The 19,993-nt window shown below is 48.1% G+C and overlaps 2 protein-coding genes across 2 annotated transcripts in view; one reads left to right on the forward strand and one right to left on the reverse strand.

Moving 5' to 3' along the window:
* SRP68 (signal recognition particle 68) overlaps positions 1–11,434 on the reverse strand; it is a 36,275-nt gene extending 24,841 nt beyond the window's left edge. Inside the window, exons 1-7 of the mRNA XM_077854319.1 lie at positions 11,239–11,434; positions 9,394–9,460; positions 6,941–7,054; positions 4,267–4,462; positions 2,518–2,600; positions 1,929–2,038; positions 1,485–1,567 (exon numbers count right to left, since the gene is read on the reverse strand). Coding sequence (XP_077710445.1) covers positions 1,485–1,567; positions 1,929–2,038; positions 2,518–2,600; positions 4,267–4,462; positions 6,941–7,054; positions 9,394–9,460; positions 11,239–11,419 — 834 coding nt within the window. The 5' untranslated portion in view covers positions 11,420–11,434. The remainder of the gene's footprint in view (positions 1–1,484; positions 1,568–1,928; positions 2,039–2,517; positions 2,601–4,266; positions 4,463–6,940; positions 7,055–9,393; positions 9,461–11,238) is intronic.
* Positions 11,435–16,531: 5,097 nt separating this feature from the next.
* On the forward strand, positions 16,532–19,234 carry GALR2 (galanin receptor 2). Its single transcript, XM_077854320.1, has 2 exons — positions 16,532–16,963; positions 18,195–19,234. Exons 1-2 carry the CDS (start codon positions 16,596–16,598, stop codon positions 18,988–18,990), a joined length of 1,164 nt encoding a protein of 387 aa, XP_077710446.1. The 5' UTR covers positions 16,532–16,595; the 3' UTR covers positions 18,991–19,234.
* Positions 19,235–19,993: the final 759 nt, after the last annotated feature.

Here is a 19,993-nt window from a genome sequence, read left to right on the forward strand (position 1 = left end):
AATTTATAGAAATTCAAACATGAAAAGGACACAACAGAAAATTTAAAACAGCGACATTGGGGCACCTGGCTGGTTCAGTGCCCATGTTATTCTTGGCATCGGGGTAGTGAGTTCAAGTTGGATGTGGAGACTACTTAAAAAAATAATGATAAAAAAAATTTTTTAACTTAAAAAAATTAAATAAAAAAAGCAACACTAAGCTTTGGTAAGAGTGTAAGAAAAAAACATACTTGTATATATTGCAAGCAGAAATGTGAATCAGGAGAAATCTTTTTTTTTAAGATTTTATTTATTTATTTATTCATGAGAGAGAGAGAAGAGAGAGAGAGAGAGAAACATGCAGAGGGAATAGCAAGCTCCATTCAGGAAGCTTGATGTGTGTGGGACTTGATCCCGGGACTCTGGGATCATACCCTGAGCCAAAGGCAGACGCCCAACTGCTAAGCCAACCAGATGTCCTGAATTAAGAGAAATCTAAAGAAATTTATCACTATGAATCAAAAGCTCCCAAAATATTCAATGCAACGTTTAAGAACGTATCCTAAGGAAATAACTAAAAATGTGTACAAGAAGGATATTCACAGTAATACTATTTATCACTTAACAACAGCAAAGTGCTCATGTGAAGCCGACTTCAATACAAGAGTACCACGTGGCTATCAAGATATGACAGTGTAGGAATATTTACTGAAGTGAAAAAAAATACTTGGGATATTATATTTAAAAAACACATTATTAAACACTATACTGAGATCCCATTTAGAAAATATATGCCTTTTCAGGGTGCCTGAGTGGTTGAGTCGGTTAGGCATCTGACTGTTTTGTCTCAGGTTGTGTGGTCTCAGGGTTGTGGGATTGAGCCCTGAGTCAGGCTCTGCACTCAGCAGGGAGTCTGCTCGGGCTTCTTGCTCCCCTTCTCCCTCTGCCCTTTCCCCCACCTGGGCTCTTTCTCGTTCTAAATAAACCAATAAAATCATACATACACATACACACGTATGTAATGGTTACCTCTGATTTTACCATTTTAGTTCTCCCCTACCTTTTGTATTTCCTTTTTTAATTTGCCTACATTACTTGCTTAGAAAATAAGTGAGATAAAAAATTGAATACTTTACAATATTAAATGAAAAAGGTTTTAATTAAAAATACATGGATCTATGGGGCGTCTGGGTGGCTTAGTTGGTTGAGTCTTTGGCTCAGGTTGTGACCCCAGGGTCCTGGGACGGAGCTCCACATCAGGCTCCCTGTTCAGCGGGGAGTTGGCTCCCCCTCTCCCACTACCTGCTGCTCCCCCTGCTTGTGTGCTCCATCCCCCAGCCCACCAAATAAATGAATAAAATCTTAAAAAAAAAAAAAAAAAAAAAACAGGGATAGAAATATACACATATTAATAGTAATTATGCTAAGTATTGAGATTATGGATTACTTCTTTTTCTGGATTTTTTTAAACCAAAGAGTTCACAAAAATGTACAGACTACATTACCTCCAATTTTTCAGCCAGGAGACCCTCAGTGCCTCCAGACCTCAATCTCATCTGCATGAGTTCATTGATAGCTGACTGGTCCCCTGAGAAAGAGAAAGCTATTGAGTGGAAATCCTCAAGGGTCTGGTCTGTTCTCTCAAGAACCACTAGATTCAAATCTGAGCTCTTCCCCTTGCAGAAGCAAGTTTTGGTGAACCCCAAGTCCCTTTACAAAGCTCCTGAGGAGTACAGAACTTGGCATGATGGAAACAAAGCAAAGGAACTGCATTCTGTGATTTTAAGCTGGGCTGACTTCGACAGCTCTACTTTTCTCATCAGCCAAAACCCATGCCAAGGATGGAGGCAGGGAAAAGGAAAGCCTAAAAGTTAAATAAATCCTCTAGGGCTCTCTGAGATGAACTACCACCAACCCACCCATTTCTGCTCAACTCAGCCTCTGCTCACCAATGTTATATGCACAGTAGCGGATATTAGGCGAGATCTCTTCCACACGTTGGTTGTATAGCACAGCCTGCTCTTCTGTGAAAGCACTGGCTAGTTTCTCATAGATAGTTCTGTGAGGAAAGAAACATTAGCTTTCACAACAGCCTTATTTTAAGAAAATAAAAGGGAACACATCAGCTAAAAACAAAACATGGCACTTTGAGACCCTTCTATCAATTATGAGAATTAGCATGGTTCTAAGGAGGAATGAGAATAATCAATATTCCTAAAGGGAATGAAAAATAAATAAATAACCGGAGCTAGCTCTGTTGATTGGGTGCCCAACTCTTGATTTCAGCTCAGGTCATGATCTTGAGGTCATGAGACTGAGCCCCATGTCAGGCTCCTCACTCAGTAGGGCGTCTGCTTGAGATTCTCTCTCTCCCTCTGTCCTCCCCATTGTGTGCTCTCTCCTGCGTGCACTCTAAGATAAATAAATCTTAAATAAATAATTGTACTTCTCTAGAAACAATCTTATCAGATGATCTGCAGCCTGAACGGAACTATATACAAGTGAAACTGGCCATAGCTTTTGAATCAGACCACTTACTTGCACTTGTTAAAAGCCTCAATCGCAGCTTTCCATTCTTGATGTTCAAAACGCAGCATTCCTGAGAGGTAAGCCGTGTAAGCCTGGAAGGGGGGAAGGGAACTACTTCAACATCCAGCCCGCCTTCAGCCCAGGGCCTGATCCTGGAGACACAGGATCGAGTCCCATGCCGGGCTCCCTGCATGGAGCCTGCTCCTCTCCCTCTGCCTGTGTCTGCCTCTCTCTCTTCTCCCCCTCTGCCTGTGTCTCTGCCTCTTTCTCTCTCTGTCTCTCTCATGAATAAATAAGTTAAAAATTCTCAGACGAATGGATAAAGAAGATGTGGTCTATATATACAATGGAATATTACTCAGCCATTAGAAATGAAGAATACCCACCATTTGCTTTGACGTGGATGGAACTGGAGGGTATTATGCTGAGTGAAGTTAAGTCAATCGGAGAAGGACAATCATTATATGGTTTCACTCATATGGGGAATATAAAAAATAGTGAAAGGGATTATAGGGGAAAGGATAGAAAATGGGAAAAATCAGAGAGTGACAAAACATGAGAGACTCTTAACTCTGGGAAACGAACAAGGGGTAGTGGAAGGGGAGGTGGGCAGGGGGATGGGGTGACTGGGTGACGGGCACTGAGGGGGGCACTTGATGGGATGAGCACTGAGTGTTATATGTTGGCAAATTGAACTCCAATAAAAAAATGAAAATAAATAAATTCTTATTTCTCTGAAACTAATAGTACACCATATGTTAATTAGTTGAATTTTTTTTTTTTAATTTTTATTTATTTATGATAGTCACAGAGAGAGAGAGAGAGAGAGAGAGGCAGAGGCAGAGGCAGAGGGAGAAGCAGGCTCCATGTACCGGGAGCCCGACATGGGATTCAATTCCGGGTCTCCAGGATCGCGCCCTGGGCCAAAGGCAGGCACTAAACCGCTGCGCCACCCAGGATCCCTAATTAATTGAATTTAAATAAAATTAAATTTTAAAAAACGCAGAGTCCTGAAAAAAAAAAGTTCCATTTTGTAAACTTCCCAGATCTAAGAGTCAAGCTTTTTATCTTCATTTTCAAAGATGCATGAACTTTTAAAAAAAAGTTAAAGCTGATTATTAAAAACCAGGAGCTCAGGGCACCTGGCTGGTTCAGTTGGTAGAGCATGTGACTCTTGATCTTGGGGTCATGAGCTGAAGGCCCTCACTGGGTGCAGAAATTACATATATACATACATAAAGTGGGGGGAAGAAAACAAAAACAAACCAAGAGCTCAAAAACAAAAGAGAAGCCAACTTTGCCTTGAAAAAGCAAGACGGTGTTATTTCCTCTCCCGTCAATTTATAACATTAAGAAACTGTTCTAAGGAGGGCACGTGATGTAATCAGCACTGGATATTATGAGACTGATGAATCACTGAAACTAATTAATTCACTATATGTTAACTAAATAAAAAAAAAAAAGATTGTATTTATTCATCATGAGAGACACAGAGAGAAAGAGGCAGAGATACAGGCAGAGGGAGAAGCAGGCTCCATGCAGGGAGCCCGACATGGGACTCGATCCAGGGTCTCCAGGATCATGCCCTGGGCTGAAGGCGGCAGTAAACCGCTAAGCCACCTGGGCTGCCCTGCTAACTGAATTTAAATTTAAAAAAAAGAAGAAAAAAGAAAAAAAAAAAGAAAGAAAATGTTGTTTAACCATAAAGTCACGTCTCCAATCTTCTCAATAAAGCAAAGCAGACGTTAAGTCACTGACCTGAGCCTCTAACTTGGTCTTGGCATCCACGCGATTGCTCTCACACAAGCGTTCCAATTCCTCCGCATGCTTCACAGCTTTGCGAAGGCGAGACAACAAGTGGAAACGTTTTCGGGGTTCAGTGTTGGCTTCCTGTTTCAGCTGCATGGCATAGCTCCAGGCTCGTTCAGCATCCATCAGAACCAGAAGCAAATATCTAAATGAGAGAGAACATGATGAATGCCAGGAGCATCAGACTCTGATATTCCCTAAGGCACAAGCTTCAGCCTCTCAACTTCTCTCTACGCCCTGCCTGGCTTTCCTCCTCAGAACTACTCTTCTCACAGTATTGATCATGGCATTTGATCGGTATCTCTGACCAGGCTCCACCTCAAGTTTCTAACCACCTACCAGACACGTCTCATTAAAAACACTGCTACCACCTCAACTTGACAAACCCAGACCTACCCCACCCCAATTTTAGCAAAGAGGCAGTCCAGGCACACAACTGGGCCTCATCTTAGAATAAACGTCACTTCCATCCCAACCCAACTGAAAACTAAGTTCTTAAGAAGCAATATACTGAAGTGATTAAGAAAAAGGTTCTAGAGTCAGGATTGGAATCTCAGTGTCATCCGTCACTAGCTATGTGATGTTGGACAAAGTACTAACTTTTCTGTGCCTCAATCTCCCATGCAATAATACATGTAACACGCTTAAACCAGAGTTTGGCACTTATTAAGGACCGATTAAATTAGTCACTTTATTGTTATACTGGAGAATCTCTTTTTTTTTTTTTATTTTATTTATTCATTCATTCATTCATGAGAGAGAGCGAGACAGAGACACAGGCAGAGGGAGAAGCAGGCTCCACGCAGGGAGCCTGACGTGGGACTGGATCTTGGGTCTCCAGGATCACATCCTGGGCTGAAGGCAGCACTAGCTGGCTAGCTGGTGCTAAACCACTGAACCACCTGGGGTGCCCACTGGAGACTCTTTTGTGAAACTAATGCCTTAATATTCCTTAAACATCAGCTTAATCTTGTCTCTTCAAAATAAAAGATCCCACTATAAGAGATCCTTCCTAACCTGTTCTCATTAGATTTAACTGATACATCCTGCTGAATCCCACCACGGTCTCTAAGCTCTAGTTTTCTGTGCCTCCATACACCAAGCTCCCAGCCTCTCTACTGCCTGAGCAGCAGCTAACAACCATCCAGGGTATTATAATTCCTAAAATACATTCAGACACCTAGGCATTCTGTTTCCCTCACACAGAATGTTCTTTCCTCTCAGAAATCCCTCAAGGTCCAGCCTCCTCAACACTGGCTTCCTGGTTTCCCAATCAACGCCCCCCCCCCCGCCCCGACCCCCACCCAGGCGCCTCCCTGGCTCAGTCAGAAGAGCATATGACTCTTAATCTCTGGGCTGTGAGTTCGGGCCCCACGCTGGGTATAGAAATTACTTAAAAAAAAACAAAACAAAAAACAACCAACTTTCAAGACTTCAGAATTCTTTTTTGTTTTTTTTAATATTTTATTTATTTATTCGTGAGAGACACAGATAGAGAGGCAGAGACACAGGCAGAGGGAGAAGCAAACTCCATGCAAGGAGCCCAATGTGGGACTGGATCCTGGGTCTCCAGGATCACACCCTGGGCTGAAGGCAGCACTAAAACCACTGAGCCACCCGGGCTGCCCAAGACTTCAGAATTCTTAAGAGTAAATGACATATAATACAGCAGCTACAATGCTCCTTGTTTTGAACTTGACCAGTATCTCTCAACAAGATCACAGTCAACCAGGTTCAAGAACTGTGCCTCTCTAACTCTTCTATGTCCAAGATGGTGTCTCGCTCTGTCCTGGCCACATATTTAGATTAGGGGACAGCAAACATTTTTTTGTAAAGAGCTCAACAGTAAACATTTTAGGTTTTATAGGCCATATGGTCTCTGTCACAACTACCCTCCTCCTCTGGCACAAAAAACAGCTATAATACCTAAATAAATGGCTGTGTGACAATAAAACTTTACAAACACGGGGGCGCCTGGGTGGCTCAGTGGGTTAAGCATCCAACTCTTGATTTCAGCTCAGGTCATGATCTCAGGGTGGTGAGACAGTCCACAGCAGCTCTGCACTAAACGTGGAACCTGCTTAAGATTCTCCCTATCCCTCTGCTCATCCCCTCCCACCCCCAAATGCGCGCTCACTCAAAACAAAACAAACAAAAAGCACTTTACCAAAACAGATGGCAAAAGGACCAATTTGGCCCATAGGCTGAAATCTGAGGAACTGGCCTAGACACCTCTACTACATGTTGCTTGACAGACTGATCCTTCTGCGAATGTTAAGCATGGTTATATTCAGCACTGAAACACAAAACTCTCCAGGAGTAATTCACACACAGATTCCATTTAAGATGCATGGATTTAAGTATACACTGAAACTTACATTCCAGAACCCTCACCAATACCCCATCAGGTCCTAACTGCACTCCAGCACAGCTCCTGAAAACCTTACTGAACCTCTGTGAGGCTCAGTTTCCTCATCGTATAACTTAATAGTACACGTGTCTATTCCAGAGAGCTGCGAGAAGCATCACCTGAGATAGAGTTCTGGCACAGCGTCTAATACATAAGTGCTTGATACATGTATTAGCAAGAAGTATTTAACAACTAGCATGGAGCACGCAGTACCTGTTATCAGTCAGAAGGTCTTCAGTTACTTTTTTCCCTGTAAATTTGTGCCTGTTCCCCATCTTGAAGTTGAGTGTTTTCCGAAGACGTCTTTGTCTACGGGAACAGTAGCCCCTGAAAGAAAACGACAGTTCAGGCAAGCTGACAGTACTTGCAACAGCAGGTTTGATAACAAAGTAAGGCCAAAGGTTTGAGGTGTTCTACTTATGGTTTCCACAGACACCACACACCATCTCGCATTTACTGATGCAGGGCAGTATGACTGGTGTTGCCGAAAACACATTTCAAACCTAATCTCAGTGTCAGGGGTCATGGTTGTGGGGACCTTTGGGGAGGAAGGGTTTGTGATTAGAAGGAGCAAAACAGGGACTTCAGGGATGCTGATAATGTCTGCTGGTTACAGGTTGTGAAAAATTTATCTCTACTTCTCTGTATATAAATTATACTTCAATATAATGGTAAAAAAAAATCCCTCAATAAAAAAATATTTTATTCATGAGAGACACACAGAGAGAGGCAGACACATAGACAGAGGGAGAATCAAGCTCCCTGCTGGGAACCTGATGTGGGATTCGATCCTAGGACCCCAGGATCACGACCTGAGCCAAAGGCCAACGCTCAACCACTTAGCCACCCAAGTGCCCCCAAAACAGATTTTCTTTCTTTTTTTTTTTCAAAACAGATTTTCTTAAAGAGAAGAGGGAACAGGGGCACCACCTGGGTGGCTCAGTCAGTTAAATGTCCAACTCTTGGTCTTGGCTCAGGTCCTGATTTCACTGTTGTGAGTTCCAGCCCCACAATGGCATGGAGCTTAACTTAAAAAAAAAAGGGGGGGGGGGTCCCTAGGTGGCTCAGTGGTTTGCCTCTCTCATGAATAAATTTTAAAAATCTTAAAAAAAAAAAAAAAGAGGGAACAGAGGGCAAAAAGCTGATCGCTGTAATAACTGAGTGATGGATTCATTACAGTAGCTCTACATCTGTTTTTGAAATTTTCCTTATTTAAAAAAACAAACAAAAAAAACCCAAGTTGTAACAGTCTCCAATTAAAACATTTTCATGGCTTCCCATCACTCCTACACTATCATCTGCACAAGTTACCAGGGCTTAAGGTACCCTGGTGGTTCAGTCGGTCAAGCATCTGCCTTCAGCTCAGGTCATGACTCTGGGGTCCTGGGATCAAGTCCCAAGTTGGGCTCCCTGCTCAGCCAGGAGCCTGCTTCTCCCTCTCTCCCTACTTGTGCTCTGTCAAATAAATAAAATCTTAAAAAAAAAAAAAAAAAAAAAAGTTCATTTTCTACCACTCTCCACCTTGCTCATGCTGCCCCAGCACTGTGGACCCTCTATGACAATGCTCACTCCTTAGAATCGGTAGAGTGTTTTCTTTACTAGCACTTTTTAAAGTCCTATAGCCAGTGGTGCCCAGTTGAGCGTCTGCCTTTGGGTCAGTCATGATCCCTGGCTCCTGGGATCCTGGGATTCAGCTCCACGTTGGGCTCCCTGCTCAACTGGGAATCTACTTTCCCTCTCCTTACTTGCATGCATGTGCATGCTCTCTCAAATAAATATTTTTTAAAAGTTTTTTTTTTATTATTTATTCATGAAAGACACAGAGAGAGGCAGAGACACAAGCAGACGGAGAAATAAATAAAATCTTAAAAAAAAAAAAAAAAAAAAAAGTTCAGTAGCCAAAGCCTGTATCTTCAATATGAAATGGTTGGATATTTCTGCTTCCAAAATACTGGATTATATTATACACTAGGCATCTATTTTTAAGAGTTATATTAAATTTGTTTTCCAACTTGAAGGCTGTTACAGAGTTTACCAATAAATTATAATGATATCATAGAAATTCTCCTTATATAGGGTGCCAGGCTGGCTCATTCCGTGGAGCAGGTGGCTCTTGATCTCGGGGTCATGAATTCAAGCCCCAAGTTGGGCACAGCGCTTACTTTAAAATAAATAAGGAACTGAAAAACTCTGACAATATGGTTAGGATTAACAAAAATTATTACCATAACTGTTTGCTATTTTCAGCAAAAGCCTCCAGTGTATCTGCATATTATGAGGCAAAATGGATAAACAGTTGGCTTTTATTCATTATGAAATTTTAAATTTGAAAAGGACATTTTAAAGACTCAGTATAGGCAGCCCGGGTGGCTCAGTGGTTTAGCACCGCCTTCAGCCCAGGGCTTGATCCTGGAGTTCCGGGATCAAGTCCCACGTCGGGCTCCCTGCATGGAGCCTGCTTCTCCCTCTGCCTGGGTCTCTGCCTCTCTTTCTCTGTCTCTCATGAATAAATAAAATCTTACAAAAAAAAAAAAAGACTCAATAGAAGTTCAGAGTCAAACTTTCCAAGTATAACTGACACAGCAAAATAAGTAGGATATTAACAAAAGCAAACCAAGTTTGAAAATTCCACAATAATTTGCATACATCTTGCACACGATACTAACCTATACCTCTGAAAATCTCCATGCCGCAAACCATGCTGCTGCTGGGATTCCTTAATTATCTGAAGAACTAGAGCCAAGATTAAGGAAAAACTTACAATGGTAAGAATCCAAATAAATCATGAACATATTCCCATTACTCAATATTTGTATCAAACCACAGCACATTCAACATTGCTGAAATACTTCGTACATTAACTACTGAAATCTCTTGTCATCATTTTCAATAGCTATCTTGTCACAGGACATGGCTAACCAAGTAGAAAAACTGTTCCCCCAAACCTGTTACTTTCAAACTAAAAAAAGCGTTATTAGCCACTGAGGATTCCTTAAATCAACACCTTAAAAAAAAAAAGTTGCTGGATTTTAACTACTGGATAAAGCTGGGGTTGTTCCCACTGATTTACACCTGGACCCAGTATTTTACTCATTCGAGCAGATTCAGGTTTAAAAATGACGTGTACTACTCCTCTATTTGCATAACTTCCTACATCTACCAAATCTAACTTTTCCTTAACAGCTGTGATCCTGTATGAGCCTATGGTTAGCGCATGCCAACCAAACGAGGCCACAGCTTGCATAAAAATATTAGTTTTTCTTTTAAAGAAAAAAAAAAAAAAAACCTGACCAAACTCTCCTTTTTAAGAATCTTAAAAATATTTTAAGATCATGTGCTAAACTTTAGGAAATCCAGGGACCTTTATCTACAATTTGAATTCCCCTCTAAAGTTTCCTCAACGTTGCTCTGCAGACTTATGTTGAAATACTGAACGCCATAAGGACTCTTTCAACAACTAGAAAGGAATAAGAAGGTGTAAGTTTTGTAAAAAAGAAACCAAATCGTTCTAATACCATTTAAAACTATATCTATCACCAGTTCAAAAAGTAAAACTCCAAACCCCTGAAAACAGCATGTGAAGCTAAACGTGTTATTTCAGAAATTCAACTACATTTTCTCCATCTGTTATTCATTTCAAAAAGCCACAAACTAGTGCCTCGGGCACTCGGTTGTGATACACTTGGATGTAAACTACAGGCCCATCCCTCCAGGTCAACTGAACAACTCTCCACGAGATAAAATGCCTACAGACCCCTCAAGAAAGCTATACAAGGGGATCCCTGGGTGGCTCAGTGTTTTGGCGCCTGCCTTTGGCCCAGGGCGGGATCCTGGAGTCCCGGGATCAAGTCCTGCGTGGGGCTCCCTGCATGAGCCTGCTTCTCCCTCCTCCTGTGTCTCTGCCTCTCTCTCTCTCTCCTCTCTCTGTGTCTATCATAAATAAATAAATAAATCTTAAAAAAAAAAAAAAGCCATACAAGTGATGTTAAGCTACGCTTCTATTAAAAATGGACAACAAGCTCTTCCTCAATCCTTGCTCCACTGCCAGAGCATCAAATTGTAATGCTCACTATCCATTCTCCGACAGCTGTCGACAAAAGTATTAAGACAAAATGTCAATACTGCAATTGCCCCCCCGCAGTTCAGCGATTCAAGGTGCCAAGAGCGCAGCTCACTGGGGTGGCCACAGTGTCATCCCCGTCACCAGCCCTCCACGCGTGCAAGCGCAGGGAAACTGCAAAACTCTGCCCAATACCCGCCTCCCCACCCCCGCCCCCGGTACCGCTTGAGAGAAGAGGACGCTCCCCCAGCCTGGGAGGCGGATGAGAAGCGAGAAAAGACCGATCGAAATACAATACCCTGTAAATGAGTGCCGGAAAGTAAGAGCGAGAGAAACTGCAACCCGAGGCCTCTCCTGCCCGGGACGTGCCGGGACCCGCCGCCTCTCCCGCCCCCGGCCCTGCACATCGACACGTAGTCATAGCGAGTTAGGCCCGATTACTCTAGGATACTCTCCAAACTCAGGCTATCCCCGAATTCTCTGTTTGCCTTCGATCCAGCTGAAGGCCGTTCGTTTTCTTTATTTTCCTCTCCTCCGGCACCGCGTCCACCGCCGCTCCCGCCGCCGCCGCCGCCGCCGCCGCCGCCGCCGCCGCCGCCGCCGCCACCGGGAACCTGTTTCTCGGCAGCCATCTTGCCCCAGCGCCGCAGAGACAGACGGGATAGAGGAGGCGGGACGACGGAGGCGGAAGAGAGCGAGGCCTGCCCCGACCGCCTGACGGGATAGCGGCGGACTCCGCCGCCGACGGCCGGGTCCGCACGCCTAAGCCACTTGTTGGAGTGCGCCTGCGCGTAGGCTCGGGTTCCCGGGTCGCGGCCGGCAAGGCTGAGGGCTAGCTCGGGCACCGGACCAGAGGTGTTAAGCTCTTTTCCCGGCACTGAGGGCGGAAGACTGGAAGGTGGACCCCCTCTGTCTCCTGCATCCCTGCACGGAGGAGCCAGCTCACGTCCCAAGCGCAGAGGGCGGGGGAGGTTGGCTAAGGAATTTGGGTTTGGGGTGTCTACGTCCCTGGATACTGGGGAGCTGGGGTTCCCCACACTCCCCGAATGAAGCACTCCTCCTGTTAGGGAACCGCGCCTCTGCGCTCTCCTCTGGGGCCCACCCTGAGAAAGCGCTGGCGGGGTCAGGGGTCAGCAAGTGGGGAGGCTCCTGGCCCAGCTGGCGACCCTTGTCCCTGGATTTGGGAGCAAGCAGTCCAGCAGTTCAGGAGGGAGACATGCTCTGCAACATGCGTTGGGAGATGTTGGGCAAATAACTTGGTTTCCCTCTAAATGCTTTCCCTTCTCTGTGAAATGGGGATAACCAATTAAGACAGTTTTTTTTTAATTTTTATTTATTATTTATGATAGTCACACAGAGAGAGAGAGAGAGAGAGAGAGAGAGGCAGAGACACAAGCAGAGGGAGAAGCAGGCTCCATGCACCGGGAGCCCGACGTGGGATTCGATCCCGGGTCTCCAGGATCGCGCCCTGGGCCAAAGGCAGGCGCCAAACCGTTGCGCCACCCAGGGATCCCTAAGACAGTTTTTATGAAGATGAAATGAGGCAATTTAGTGGCGGCTGGGTGGCTCCGTAGGTTAAGAGGTCATGATCTCAGGGTCCTGGGATGGATCCTCAGGGAGTCTGCTTCTCCTTCTCCCCCTGCTCTTGTGCTTGCTTTCTCTCTCTCTCTCTCTCAAATAATCAAAATCTTTTAAGAAAGAAAAGAAAGAAGAAAGAAACAAAGAAAGAAAGAAATTAAAGTCTCTACTCAGTATCACTAATCATTAGGGAAATGTAAATCAACCCCGCGATGAACTATCATTTCACATCCATTAGGATGATTACTATATATATATATATTTTTTGGATGGTTGCTATTTTTTTTTAAGATTTTACTTATTAAAAAAAAAGATTTTATTTATTTATTTGTTTATTTATTTGAGAGGGAGCCCACAAGTGGGGGGGGCAGAGGGCAAGAGACAGGCCAACTCCCTACTGAGCATGGACACCACCCCTGCCACAACCGACTCCCCAACCCGGACTCGCTGAGCCTGGCTAATCCTGGGGATTGTGACCTCAGCCAAAGTCAGACACTCAATGGACTGAGCCACCCAGGTGCCCCTGGATCATTACTATTTTTTTTTTTTTGGATCATTACTATTTAAAAAAAAAATAGTGATAAAAGAAAATACCATGTATTGGAGAGGATATGGAGAAATCAGAACCTTGGTGTGCTTTTGGTGCAAATGTAAAATGGTACAGCCACTGCAAAAACCAGTATGATGGTTCTTTGGAAAACTGAAGAATTATGATTCCATCTGGTAGTTCCACTTCTGGGTGTATATCCACAAGAATTGAAAGTAGAATCTCCAAGAGATATTTGTACATTCATGTTCATAGAAGCATTATTAACAATAGCCAAGAGATGGAAGTAACCCAGTGGTCCTCCAGGAATAAACAAAGTGGTATATCCATACACTGGAATAATATTAAGCCTTAAAAAGGAAGGAAAATCTGGGCACCTGGGTGACTCAGTGGTTGAGCGTGTACCTTTGGCTCAGGTCATGATCATGGAGTCCTGGGATCGAGTCCTGTATCAGGCTCCCCACAGGGAACCTGCTTCTCCCCCTGCCTATGTCTTTGCCTCCCTCTGTATCTCTCATGAATAAATAAGTAAAATCTTTTTTTTAAAAAAAGGAAGGAAATTCTGACACAAGCTTCGACGTGGCTGAAGCTTGAAAATATTGTGCTAAGTTACATAAGCCTATCACAAAGAGACAAATATGGTATGATTCCATTTATATGAGGTATCTAGTGCAAATTCATAGAAAGTACAATGATGGTTACCAGGAGCTGGAGGCAGGCGAAAGGGGAATTATTGTTTAATTGGTACCGAGTTTTAATTTTGTAGGATTAACAAGTCCTGGAGATTGTTTGCACAACAACATGAATATACTTCTTTTTAAGATTTATTTATTTTTAAAGAAAGAAAGAGCAGGGAGAGGGGAACAGAGAGGGGGAGAGAGAAAATCTCCAGCAGATTCTCCTCTCAGTGCAGAGCCTGACATGGGGCTTGATCCCAGGAATGTGAGATCATGACCTGAGCTGAAACAAAGGGTTGGGCACTCAACCGACTGAGCCACCCAGGCACTCTTGCATATACTTAATATTACTGAACCGTTTGCTTTAACATATCCAAGATGGTAAATTGTATGTTCTGTGTATTTTACCACAATTAAAAACTAAAATAGGTCTCAGGGCACCTGGCTGGCTCAGTCAGTGGAGTGTGAGACTCTTGATCTCAGGATTGTGGGTTCAAGCCCCATGTTGGGTGTAGAGATTACTAATAAAATAAAATAAAATATATTTTAAAAAATTCTCCCAGGGACGCCTGGGTGGCTCGGCGGTTGAGCGTCTGCCTTTGGCTCAGGTCATGATCCTGGGGTCCTGGGATCGAGTCCGCATCAGGTTCCCCGCAGGGAGCCTGCTTCTCCCTCTGCCTAGGTCTCTGCCTCTCTCTGTGTGTCTTTCATGAATAAATAAATAAAATCTTAAAAAATAAAAATAAAATAAAGATGTTACTTTATTAGCTGCTAGTTTAAAAAAAAGTCTCCCAAATGTTCATAAACAAATGAATGGATAAATAGAATTGGTATCACCATACCATGGAATATTATTTGGCCATAAAAAGCAACAAAGTACTTATATATGCTACAAAGCAGACAAATCCTGTAAATACTATGCTAAGTGAATAAAGCCATCCAAAGACCACATATCATGGGAGTCCATTTATATGAAATGTACAGGGGCACCTGGTTGGATCAGTTGGTAGAGCTTGTGACTCTTGATCTCAGGTTCATGGGTTTGAGCCCCATATTTGGTGTAGAGATTACTTAAATAAGTAAATAAACAAATAAAACCTTAAGAAAAATATATTTGAAATGTCCAGAATTAAAAAAAAAAAAAAAAAGAAATGTCCAGAATAGGTTTGATGCCCAGCGGGGAGCCCAATCCAGACCTTGAACTCACCACCCTGATCTCAAGACTTGAGCTGAAATCAAGAGTCAGAGCTCAGGATGTCTGGGTGGCTCAGTGGTTGAGCGTCTGCCTTTGGTTCTGGGCATGATCCCAGGGTTCCAGAACCCGAGCCCGGGTTCCACATCGGGCTTCCTGCATGAAGCCTGCTCCTCCCTCTGCCTATGTCTCTGCCTTTCTCTTTCTCTGTGTGTCTCTCATGAATAAATAAATAAAATATTTAAAAAAAATAGATGCTCAACTGACTGATCTACCCCAGTGACCCTGGCCACCTTATTTTAAATTGCACCATCACCACCACTATGGTACTCCCAATTTCCTTACCTGATCTACTTTTCCTGCTAGTGTTTATCAATTTGTAATAGGTTAATAACTCAGTTGAGGGACGCCTGGGTGGCTCAGCAGTTGGGCGTCTGCCTTCAGCTTCAGGCGTGATCCTGGGGTCCTGGGATCAAGTTCTGCATCGGGGTCCCTGCATGGAGCCTGCTTCTCCCTTTGCCTGCATCTCTGCCTCTCTCTGTGTGTCTCTCATGAATAAATAAAATCTTTTAAAAAGTCACTTGAATTTTGTTTATTGTCTGTCTCTTCTGCGAAGAGGAAGTTCATGGAAGGCCTTGATCTTTCTAGAGCTCACCGGTATATACTAAGGACCCAGAACAATGTCTGGAAAGGGGTAGATACTTAATGAATGCTGAATGAATGAATGAATGAATGAATGAATGAATGGCAAGCAGCTCATGAACATGAACTGCTGTCTTTCTATCCCTGAATAGGCAGGCAGGGCAGGGGTGTGGATAATGCTTCCCTGACCAAGGAGTGGGAGTAGGCTTCAGGGCTGAGATTCTGGGGTGCGGGTGGGAGGAGGAAAAGGAATGTTCCACACTGGGACCCAATGAGCAGGGCAGGGAAAGGTGAAGCAGAGGTCACACTTCAGTGGCAGAAGGTGATGATTTTCAGACCCAGTGATCCGGGAGGGGGGATGTGGATAATCCTACAGAAACAGCAATGATTCCGAGTCACAAGAGCTAGATCCTTAAAACGTTAAAATTAGAAACAAGTATTTAAGTTTTATTGCAACCTAAACACCTTCCTGACCACGCAGGAAAACGCTCCTGGCGCAGGGAACTCTGCTCTTTTGCATTTCCTTAATGTTTTCCCTTTTTGGATATCTAAGGCAAGGAGACAGGACCTTGATTCGCTGAGATTCAACTAACTGGCTTCAGGCCACACACCTCAGTCCATGCTCACTAGAGCCCTCCCAGAAGGTACTGTGATCCCCCGGTGCCAAAGAAACTGAGGCACAGCGCCAAGGGCAGGGACTGGCGCACAGAAGAGGCGCGGAGCAGGCGGCGGGCCGGCCCCTCCGTTCACCTCCGCCCTGGTCACCTCCCCGCCCCGCTTAGGGTCGCCCGGGAATCTTCCGAGGGGGCCGGGCCGCGGGAGAGGGACGCGTGGTCCCAGGCGGGGCGCTCCCGGCCGCCCAGACAGGCCCGGGGCGCTGGAGCGCGCTGCCGACGCCGACGGCCCGGGTCCCCGGGCCGGCCACCGCAGCCGGTCCCCCAGCCCTTCCCCGAGCGCAGGGCTGCGGCGGGGCCCAGCCCACCCCTCCGCTGCTCGCTCCTCCCCCTGACCCCCGCGCACCCCCACATCCCGCCCCGGCCGGTCAAGGCTTGCTCCGCCCGCAGCTCGGGCGGCTCGCGCTGGGCGCCGCAGCAGCTGCAACCGCGGGAGCGCCGGGCTCCCCGGAACCCAGACGGCGGCAGGAGCTCGGGCAGCCCCGGGTCGGGGGCGCCATGAACGGCTCGGGCGGCCCCGGGGCCGAGGACGCGAGGGAGGCGGGCGGCAGGGACGGCTGGCAGCCCGAGGCGGTTATCGTGCCCATGCTGTTCGCGCTCATCTTCTTGGTGGGCACCGTGGGCAACGCCCTGGTGCTGGCGGTGCTGCTGCGCGGCGGCCAGGCGGTCAGCACCACCAACCTGTTCATCCTCAACCTGGGCGTGGCCGACCTGTGCTTCATCCTGTGCTGCGTGCCCTTCCAGGCCACCATCTACACCCTGGACGGCTGGGTGTTCGGCTCGCTGCTCTGCAAGGCCGTGCACTTCCTCATCTTCCTCACCATGTACGCCAGCAGCTTCACGCTGGCCGCCGTCTCCCTGGACAGGTGAGCGAGCGCCCTGGCGGGCCCCCTGGGGGCGGGGAGCGTCAGGCACCCAGGTGTGGGCTGGAGAGGAAAGCGGGACTCGAGGCTGGAGGAGGGGCGCGCGGAGAGTAGAAAAGGGCACTCCGTAGGCAAAGGAACCGGGAGAGAGTGAAAGACAAGCCGAGGTGGACAAGGGACAAGGGACGAGAGGAATAAGATCGGGGGACTGCGGCGCCCCTCCGTTAGGTGCGCGCTCGCGGCTCCCCGCGGCGGACCTCGGCTCTCCAGCGCCGCCGCGGGCGCCTGGCAAAGCCGGCGTTTCCCGCGCACATCGCAATTTCGCGGCTTCGTCCGGCTTGGGTGCCCCTGTGAGGTTGGGACGGGAGGATTACTGCGCCCCGTTTACGGATGAGATCGAGTTCAGAAGCGATGTGTTCAGAGTCTCCCATCCAGTAATCGTGTGCGTCAGGACAGCCAACGGGGTGTCTCTTGGAGACTCAGGCGCCTCCGCCTCGCTGGCCTCGAAGCCACGGTTTGCTCCGCGCAGTCGACTCTGGTCCGGCTGCGGAATGCGGGTCCTTCGCAAGGGCTCACACCAAAGTTCAAGCGAACACGCCCGCCCCAACCCCTCCCCGCCCCAGGCCCAGGGAGAGGAGAGCGCTGGAGGGTCTCCTCCATCCGCCCCGTTGGGAAGGACACCGGGATGATTCCTGGGGAGGAAATCTGGGTCCAAGTCCAATATCTCCACGGCCCCTTCAACCCCCACATCCTCCTGACCCTCCCTGGGCGGGCAGCGAGGTGAGGCCCCCCCCCCCCCATATACCTCCCAGTTCCGCCGAGCGCGGAGTGTGCTGGTGGGACCCATAGAGCCTCGGCTTCCCTAAGCAAGTCCCTCGCGATGTCTCCAGGCTCAAGGAGCCTGGGTCTTAACCTCTCCGGGCACCCTCACTGGTGGGTCATCACAGCCCCAAAGCCGGTTCAACTTTGGGGTGCCCTCCCGGCTGGAGCGTGACTGTGGTCAGAGTCCCGGGAAGAGCAGATGAGTGGCCTACACGCGCGCCTTCCCTGCCGCGGGGTCCCGCCCCACATCTCAAAGCAGCCGAGTGTCTGGGCTGCTCCCGGGCCAGTGCGGTGCCACCGTGCGCTAGGCACCCTCCTGGAGAGAGGGTGAGGGGTTCGAGGTGCAAGGGTCCGGCCCTGCGCCCCGCCAATCCAGCTGTTCACCCGTCCCCCTTCTCGGCCTGCCCCACAGATACCTGGCCATCCGCTACCCGCTGCACTCTCGCGAGCTGCGCACGCCTCGAAACGCGCTGGCTGCCATCGGGCTCATCTGGGGGCTGTCGCTGCTCTTCTCCGGGCCCTACCTGAGTTACTACCGCCAGTCGCAGCTGGCCAACCTGACTGTGTGCCACCCGGCGTGGAGCGCGCCTCGCCGCCGCGCCATGGACCTCTGCACCTTCGTCTTCAGCTACCTGCTGCCCATGCTGGTGCTCGGCCTGACCTACGCGCGCACCCTGCGCTACCTCTGGCGCGCCGTTGACCCGGTGGCCGCGGGCTCCAGCGCCCGGCGCGCCAAGCGCAAGGTGACGCGCATGATCATCATCGTGGCCGCGCTCTTCTGCCTCTGTTGGATGCCTCACCACGCGCTTATCCTCTGCGTGTGGTTCGGCCGCTTCCCGCTTACACCTGCCACGTACGCGCTGCGCATCTTCTCGCACCTGGTCTCCTATGCCAACTCCTGTGTCAACCCCATCGTCTACGCGCTCGTCTCCAAGCACTTCCGCAAGGGCTTCCGCAAGATCTGTGCGGGGCTGCTGCGCCGTGCCCCTCGGAGAGCCTCAGGCCGCGTGTGCATCGCGGCGCAGGGCCCCCGCGGCAGCAGCGTGCTCGAGCGCGAGTCCACCGACCTGACGCACGTGAGCGAGGCGGCCGGGGCCTCCGCCCCTGTGCTGGCGCCTCTCAGCAGCCCGGCCTTGAGCCTGGTGCCCGGCCCGTCCTGGCGGGACCGAAATGCCCCCAGTGGCATCCCGACGGTTAATGCGACCTGAGGACACTTAGCGATTATGCTTTTGTGTTAAAGGATTGGAGTCGGAGGGCGAGGGATCAGGGAGGGAATTTCCTCTGTTAATAAAATACACAAACCCGGATCCCTGGGAGGCTCAGCGGTTTAGCGCCTGCCTTCGGCCCAGGGCGTGCTCCTGGTAGTACCCGGATCGAGTCCCACAGCGGGCTCCCTGTACAGAGCCTGCTTCTCCCTTTGCCTGGGTCTCTGCTTCTGTGTGTGTGTGTGTCTCGTGAATAAATAAAATCTTTTTTAAAAAAGATGCAAACCTTTTCATGTGAAATCACGTGCTGTGTGTCCACATATCTCACAGTTGTGAGGCTCTGTGGTCTGCAGCCTCTGGGACTTCACGGGGGAGCTCTGGATGAATGCGCCCAAGGTGCTCTGCTGAGCCACAGAGAGAGTGGCCTGCAGCCAAGGCAGCCAAGTTTAAGTCCCCATAGGAATCCTGACTGGGGAGCACGGGTCAAAGAAGGCTCTCTGCACACGGCCATCCAGAGGCGCCTGGCATACATACAAGGCCGCACCAGTGGCCAGCTGTGCCTGCGACAAAGGCAGGCCGAGTGCTTAAGCGAGGCCCGTAAGTCGGGGAGGCGCAGACACTATGTATGTTCTGAGTAATGTTCAAGCACCAGCGAGTGGCAGGTCACTCCCTACTCCCAGCTCTCTGGGGCGTTTGGAGTGTCTGCAGCTGGATCAGTGCTCACCCTCTTTCAGCCTTGGGGCTCCTTCCCTGGCTACAGGCTATAGCTGCCCCGAGTCAGGCCTCCAGCAGCTGGGTTTCCATGAGGCCATGAAAAGTTGCCCCTCACCCCCACCAGTCCTGCTTCAGGGCACCCAGGAGCGCTTCTAAGGCACTGCTGGGCTGGAGCAGGCGGTGAATCCCGTTGCCCTGCTCCAGGTTTGCCCCACTCCTGGGGTTCTTGAGACTTTCAAGGCTTTTTAATCAGCTCAGTGTTTGAGGAGACGCAGGAAAACTCCAGCATGTA

Source organism: Canis aureus, chromosome 16 (genome assembly GCF_053574225.1).
Source record: "Canis aureus isolate CA01 chromosome 16, VMU_Caureus_v.1.0, whole genome shotgun sequence".
Lineage (NCBI taxonomy): Eukaryota > Metazoa > Chordata > Mammalia > Carnivora > Canidae > Canis > Canis aureus.